This window comes from Eurosta solidaginis, chromosome 1 (genome assembly GCF_040869045.1).
Source record: "Eurosta solidaginis isolate ZX-2024a chromosome 1, ASM4086904v1, whole genome shotgun sequence".
In the NCBI taxonomy this organism is placed as follows: domain Eukaryota; kingdom Metazoa; phylum Arthropoda; class Insecta; order Diptera; family Tephritidae; genus Eurosta; species Eurosta solidaginis.
This window is the reverse complement of record NC_090319.1, coordinates 39,261,064-39,268,867: the sequence shown is the minus strand read 5'-3', so window position 1 is coordinate 39,268,867 and position 7,804 is coordinate 39,261,064. Positions and strand designations below refer to the sequence as shown.

Genomic DNA, 7,804 nt, shown 5'->3' with positions numbered 1-7,804 from the left:
AACAAAAAATGAGATTTAAGTCGATTTGGCTTTAACCAAACTTAATTTAAACGCTCGCCAAATTTTGTTGGTATATGCTGTTAATATGATTTACAGCTACGCTGGCTAAATTCGCTACTTCGTTTGTTGTTGTAGTTGTATTTAATGTTGTTGCTGCTGTTGCTGTTGTTGTTGCAGCTATAACTGCGGTTGTTGCTGCTAGTGATTGTAGCATCATTGCTGTTGCTACTGTTGTTGTTGTTGATGCTGTTGTTGTAGTTGTTGTTCCTGCTGTTATAACTTTTGAATTTGATTTATTTGATTTAGATTTGCGTTTCAAATTTGTACGAAGCATGTGAATAACGCGATTGCGTTCACTTTCCTCTTATTCCAATTGTTCCAAAAAGTTAGGTGATTTGAAATATTCGGGTACCGGATCGTCCATACGCGATATAACCTTATAGATTGCCTTTTTCCACGATTGTTCAGTATCTTTGCCACCTTGAATGGCACGATAGAATTCCCGCAATGTTTGTTCGATTACGAATCGGAAATTTTGCGGTACCTAAGTTAGAGAAAAAGATAAAACCAAAAAGTCAAACAATTAATTTAAATTAAAAAATATTTATTTTATAAAATTTTGATTTAAAATCAAGTACAAATAAAATGAATAACAATTTGCAAGTCATAAAATGCTACCGTAATTATTTAATCACAGCTCTAGTTTAAAGTTATGCATTCGCAATAATTGGCATTGCATACTTTTACGCGCAAATAGTTTTTTCATGTTGCTATTGTCAATAACCCCGTAATTAAAATGTGTGTATTAAAGCACATCACGTTATATGGAAAAAATATGGTTAAAACTGTGCTCCTCTGGTTGGAAAACTTGCTTTGTGTGAAATTCAAAAACAGCAACAAAAATTTGCAAAAACATCTATGTTATCTCTTTCTTATTCTCGAGTGTCACTTTCTCACTGTTGCAAATACTAAGAAGGTAGTGCGTTATATAATCAAAAAACTATATCTGAATCTTAAAGAAAACGATCTTATTCTAAGCTTTTCCGCGCACAAGTTGTGCCCAGTTTCAATATCCTTAAAAAATATAACATTCATTCAAATTAAAGATCAATAAAATAATTAAAAAAAATTTTTAAATTAAACGGTTTTATTGAAAACAATACTTACATGAAGTAATAATAATACTAAAGGCTAGAAAATAATTAGATAGGTCCTAGGTACTAGTCATCACACTCCTCATCAATCTAGAGCGTTGACCAGACAATTAAATAAAAGCGTTGGACGCGTAAATTTTCTAAAAATGTGAGGCGTAGCATAACCTGATCAAGGTTCAGTTGGTCTTACTTATGACTATCAATAGATTTTGACGCATCCAACTTTTATTTAATTGTTTGATCAACTCCCTTGATTGATGAGGAGTGTGAACTAGTACCTAGGAGCTACCTAATTATTTTCTAGTTTTTAGTATTATTATTACTTCATGTAAGTATTGTTTTCAATAAATCCGTTTAACTTAAAATTTTTTTTTAATCATTTTATTTTCAAGTTTTTAGTCTTTATTTAAGTGCTTATTATTTCTCATTCTATTTAGTTCATTTAGTGACTCATTATTACAAGGACTCTTTCCTGACAATTTGTTACAATCTAAGCCCTCAATACATAATCCTTCCAAAAACTTTACTCGACTCTGCGCCACGTATGCTTGTCCCTCCTCCAACTCCACATACTTTGATGTCACTTCTACCGGACTGTATGTAATATTTCTTCCAAATATGAGCCAAGTCGGACATCAAAGGTCGCTTTCTATTCATGTATGTATTATGTGTTCCAAATATGGACCAAATCGGACCTAGCGGCGATTTCTTTCATAGGTCACTTTCTATTCTTGTACGTAGTATGTGTTCCAAATATGAGACAAATCGGACCACAAATACGAGTTTTGTGAATATCTCGATCCTTGCGCCACCTAGCGGCGATTTTTCTTATTATTTCATTGTCATAGGTTTCTGAACTATATTCCAAGTTTCAAGTTTGTAGCTTATCGGGAAGTTAATTAAATTTCAATTACAAAATGTCAGGTCAAGCTAAATAAAACCCTTTAAAAGCACAAACTGGTCAGAAATAACTAATTACGCTAGCATTAAAGGGAGATACAAATTTTATATTACATTCTTGATATCTCCAACTTTTTTAGTAAAACGTTCCATATATATAATATATTTTATGTAAAAGCTTACATCAACACTGATGTAACATAAGAAATGATTAACTAAATCCAATCAATCAAGCACAATACAGAATTTGGCATTTAGATGCAAATTTTGAATAAAACAATGGAGCACGAGTCACCTGTGACCATGTGAACAAAAGTTAATTTGTATACTATAAGAGCACTCACTCACTTCAGCGCGTGACAATAAATCTGATAACCTCTGTGAATTTTCGGTTTTATATAATAGAGAATGTGACAGAAAAGTATGATGACATCTTATAAAATCTGGCACTCTAGTTCCTAGGCTATGATACCAACATTTTTCTAACCACAATTAGGAAAATATGCAAGTTCAACCTAACCTAACCTAAGTTTTTATGCAATTAGTTTGACATTTTTGGGTCTTGCAGTCTAAAGGTACTCACAGAAAGTCCCGGTTTGAAAAAAAAAGGTTTAACTGCCGTAGCCTAAGATTAGTTTTCGATTGAGTATCAAGTATTGCCTCGTACATTTTTGAAGAATACTTTCAAAGCTATTTGTGGGCTACTTTTTGTAGTCTCCTATTACGAAATAATGGTTATCATTTTCGAATTATTTTGAAATTATCTTAGTTTATTTCCGATATCACCTCGGAATTTTTTTTTATAAGGACAAATGGGCAAGAAAATTTTTAAGACTTTTTTTGGAGCTCGCAAACCACAACTTTCTTTATTGTTTTCTTAAAGACTTAACTGAAATTAAATTTCTATAGAACTGCGTACTACATAAAAATATGGCAGTAGGTGTATACTCGCAAATCGCTTATACTCAGTAAATATAACAAAAATATCTGAAAAATTGTTCTCTAAATTGCTCAAATTGATTTTTCCAACTTGTTTTATTTCCTACTGGGTTATATCGTTAAGTAGATAGCTTTCTTACTACGCACGCCTGGGGATATGCAATGCCTATTTTAAAGTATGCAAAATGTGTGCACATTTATTTCACTGATTTTTGATTTATTTCCATCTTACAAGTATATGAATTAAACAAATGAATACATAATTTATAGTAAAACTATTAATATTTACATACCTCTATGTGATTATTGCGATTGTAATGCAGATTGAGTACACGATACAGTTCACTGTCACCGCCAACACGCAATTCATCAGCGCATTTGACGCCTTCAGTTACCGCCTGACGCGCATATTTCTCCATTTGGATATAGTAAAATTCTCTGTAAAATGATAATAAGAATATTTATATTAGAATATATTGAATTGAAGGATGTACGAACATATACATACACAGATAGGCATACATTTACATATATCTAATATGAATCAAAAGGGTATTAAAAAAATTGGGAAAGTGTTTGGTATATTCTTCACTTTTTATTGCTTCTATTTGAGATATTATATCAAATGTGTGTTTTCAAGAGAGTTTTATAACGAGCTGTTACGAAATATTCTTAACCAACACCTGAACGGGAAAAAGTTGAACCCTTATACCTATAGCGAGTAGTTCATAAACAATAATTATACTGAAAGAAAAAATACTGGTAAAATCAACCGAAATACGGGTCAACTCAACAGAAATTTCTGTTAATTTTTATCCATCGCAACAAGATGTTGAATCAACTGCGCACAAATCGTTGATTTGTAATTGACCGTTTTAGTATTCAAATGAACAAAAAAAGTTTTTGCGACAGCTTTGTACGAAAGTACCTATGTTGCCATATAAATAAGTAAAAGTAAGGCGCGATAACCTCCGAAGAGATCTAAGGCCGAGCTTCCATTCCAATTTGCGTCGTGCTCCTCTTGATTTTCCCTACAAATTGGCCGGACGGGACCTACATATTTTATGCCGACTTCGAACGGCATCTGCAAGGCAGATGAGTTTTCACTGAGAGCTTTTCATCTAATTGAAAAACCTTATTTCTAAAATTTTGATGTTGCTTTGCCTGGGGTGCGAACCCAGGGCATACGGTGTGGCAGGCGGAGCACGATACCATCACACTACGGTGGCATTACTAATCGAACGTCAATTGGCCTACATCAAATATGCTAGCACATATTAAACATTATACACTTTATTATTTGGTTTTATTAAACGCACTTTCACTAAATTTTATATTTTATAATTTATTTAATTTACAGTTTTGAACTTCGCCTTGCAAATAGAAATGAAAATAGTAGTCACAAAACTGATTCTCAATTCTTTCAGTTGCAGCTCAGCTCATTCTCAATTTCTTCTCTCGCTTGTAGTTGCCACACTTGATTGTTTCGAACAAAACTTGTATAAATGTTTGACATAACATTTTAAATAGAGAACTTGTAAGTTATAGAAAAGTAAAGAATCAAATCGCTAGAAGGTGATTCACCACTGGAGTACCTTTACATGTAATTTGGCAAGTTTAATTTTCGTAACGCTTTAAGTTGAAACCATTCCAAAAACAAACATGAACATTAAAAATGGATGTTTTTTGTTATCTTATTAGATACGTTCGCGTGAGTGAAAATTCGTAAAAACTTGAACAAAATGCTACTAACTTTCGAAAAATCCTGTTCGTTCAAACAAAACTTTTGCAACAAGATGGCGCAATTTTGCATTTCGCTTGGAGAAGAAGTTGCAGAATTTTACCCGATAAATAGGTGTCCCGGTATCTCATAATTTTTTACACAGTAAATTCAAAAAAGGGTTTTTCGTTTTGTATTGATAACTGAAAAACTAGTTTTTTGTTGTTTTCCCTTTTGTGTGTTTTTTCGGTTAGGTGGCTTTCTTATTTTGGTATTTTTTTTTAAAAATGTGACACCATCGTCATAAGTACAAAGTAGAGAGCGCAGTGAGCGTAAAATTCTTTTTGACATTTGCTCATATATTGACTGTTGATCGCTGTTGAAATGACCAGTTAGATCAGTTGTGTTAACAGAAAAATCAGTTAGATTGACCAGGAATCAGTCAATTTTACAGAATTTTGTTAACTTAAGAGCGACAATTTCTCTTCTGTTGAAATGACTAAACTAATTTGTTCGTTTGACAAAGAACTCGGTCGAATTAACCGTAATTCGGTCAATTTCACCGAATCTCCGTTAAGTCAAGAACAACAGAACCGATTTGTTGATTTTACTAGCACCATTTCTTTCAGTGTATGTAAGGAAAGTACCAAAGTGCTACATCGCCTAAAAGTATGCTTCATTTGAGGCCTATAAACAATTGTGCTCTGTATATCTGCTCAGCAATTTTTTGTAGATTTTTTTTTAAAGAACAACCATAGCCCCCTTCCTTACTCCAGACCTTTTTTTGCTCCTTTTTCTGCGCCCAAACCTCTTGCCAATTGTTGTTATTACCACAAACATTATTAAACAGTCGTTCTGCATGCATTTATCGTGGCACTTGTTCACTACAATATTTAAAGCGCGCCCCTCAATTTCACGCTGTATATATTTTTTTTCGTGCAATATTTTCCAAGTATTTTGCAATGCGCTACTCATTGACATCTCCATTGTGTGCAATGTGTCTCCTATAATTGTAAATATTTCACAACAATTTGTAGATTTTTTCGCAGTCAACGTCGTCCTTTCTTTTCAGTTTTTTTTCGCATTCAGTGTGTTTTTTATGCTTTTGTTCTGCTTTGTTATGCAATGTTGACTCGTTTGATAATCGCGCTAATTTCAAGATTTCCCAAAGCTCTCGCTCTTCTTTCATTATAACGATAGTAACAGCAAAAAAAAAAAAAAGAAAAAAACAAGTAAGGACGGGACTGTCTTCGGCTGGGCCGAAGACTTCATACCTTTCATGAACGGGGCTGAACAATAATCTTATTCCATTCGCAATCTCCAAATAATGCGCTGTATAAGATAAGAAATATATAGTGGACAGATTTACATACCTAAATGATTTTAAGATAAATATAAAAAAATGGCAAAAAACCCCCTTATCTGAACGATCGGTTGTATGGGATATATATTATATATAGCTCCGATCGAAATGATTTTTACAGGAAATCTTCTATGATATATTGAAATAAATATCACCAAGTTTAACGTTTTTATATTGGAAATTAAGGGAGAAATTGCCAAAAATCTTCCTTCTGAACGATCGGTTTTATGGGATATAACTATATACAGCTCCGATCAAAGTGATTTTTTCAAGATATCTTCTATGATATATTAAAATAAATTTCACCGAGTTTCACGTTTATAATTTCTAAATTGCGGCAGGAATGACCAAAATCGTCTTATCTGAACGATCGGTTGTATGGGAGATATATGCTAAAGTGGCCCGATCCCACCGGATCCGACAAATGTCTAATATATAACAAAAATACATCCTTGTGCCAAATTTCATTGAGATATCTCAACATTTGAGGGACTAGCTTGCGTTCAAACAACAGACGTACGGACGGACAGACGGACATGGCTATATCAACTCAGTTCGTTGCCCTGATCAATTCGGTATACTTAATGGTGAGTCTATCTTCTATATTTCTCAACGTTACACACATCGGACCAAAGTCAATATACCATTTCATGTTCATGAAAGGTATAAAAATAATGAAACAACAAAAATAAAAAATGGCAAGCAACTCAAGTTATTGCAGCAGAAACGAATATGAAAACATTGCACACGAAGAATTTACAACGAGTTTGTTGTGTAAGTCTGTGTGTGGTATGAGATTGGGGCGTATAGCATCTGACAGCTAGCGACGTCAACTTTTCCAAACAATAAATATCAAAATCGCGCATTGGCAAGTACCAGCAACAATCGTTAAGCCTGTTTTCTTACTGTTATTGTTGCTGCTATTGCCATTGCACGTCGCACAATCGTGGTGCACAATGCTGCTGACAGCTTCGATGTCAAATTAAAAGCAAGCTTCGCGACAATTGTTCGCTTAAGTTCCCCAGAGGCGCTATACATTAAATGTATTTGTTGCTGTTGTTATTGCTTTGGCTGTTGCTGCAGCAGCTGCAACAATATTCTGATGTAGCTATAAGGTGTTGCAAAACTGTCGTCATTGCTAAAGTATAATGTATTTCTTTTAAACGACCGCAAACACCTACATAGATAATAGAAATTTTGTTGAGCTTTTACGTTGGGGGATGTGTTTGATTTGCACAATTCAAAAAAGAACTTATGGAGATGAATTAATTCCCTGCTTGCGCCTAAAACTCGGCCACAATTTTTTTATACTTCAAAAACTAATGCAAATAAATCTTGGCAGCGTATTTAAGCAGCTACTTGGGATCATTTTGTTCGATGGAAAGATTTAAAGGGACTGTATTACAGATAATCATGATATATTCATTGGACAAAAGATTGGCGTATAAGTGTATAAACGCGTTTCAGTTATAATTGTATATAGAGAGGATACGCCTATGAATATGCAATATTAAAGCGATCTAGAACTTTACTAGGGGAGGTTCGGTTGTAAGTATTGCAAGTGTTGAGCTTTTCTATTATTTTTACGTCGACATTACACATGACGCCTGTAAGTAGTTGTAATTATTAAACCAGCTTAAATTTGATAAATGTAGGCATTTCTGTGCTGATACGTCAGTTTAGTGCAGTGGTGCACTCGAGATCTTCGTAGCACTATTTGGTTTTCAC

At 33.7% G+C, this 7,804-nt stretch overlaps 1 protein-coding gene across 9 annotated transcripts in view; it reads right to left on the bottom strand.

Moving 5' to 3' along the window:
* Nucleotides 1-357: 357 nt before the first annotated feature.
* The window catches only part of pros (prospero), a 294,879-nt gene continuing 287,432 nt past the window's right edge, over nt 358-7,804 (bottom strand). For all 9 annotated transcript variants that reach the window (XM_067787447.1, XM_067787422.1, XM_067787401.1 and 6 more), the window contains 2 exons: nt 3,287-3,431; nt 358-544 (listed from right to left, as the gene is read on the bottom strand). In XM_067787447.1, coding sequence (XP_067643548.1) covers nt 365-544; nt 3,287-3,431 — 325 coding nt within the window. In that variant the 3' untranslated portion in view covers nt 358-364. The remainder of the gene's footprint in view (nt 545-3,286; nt 3,432-7,804) is intronic.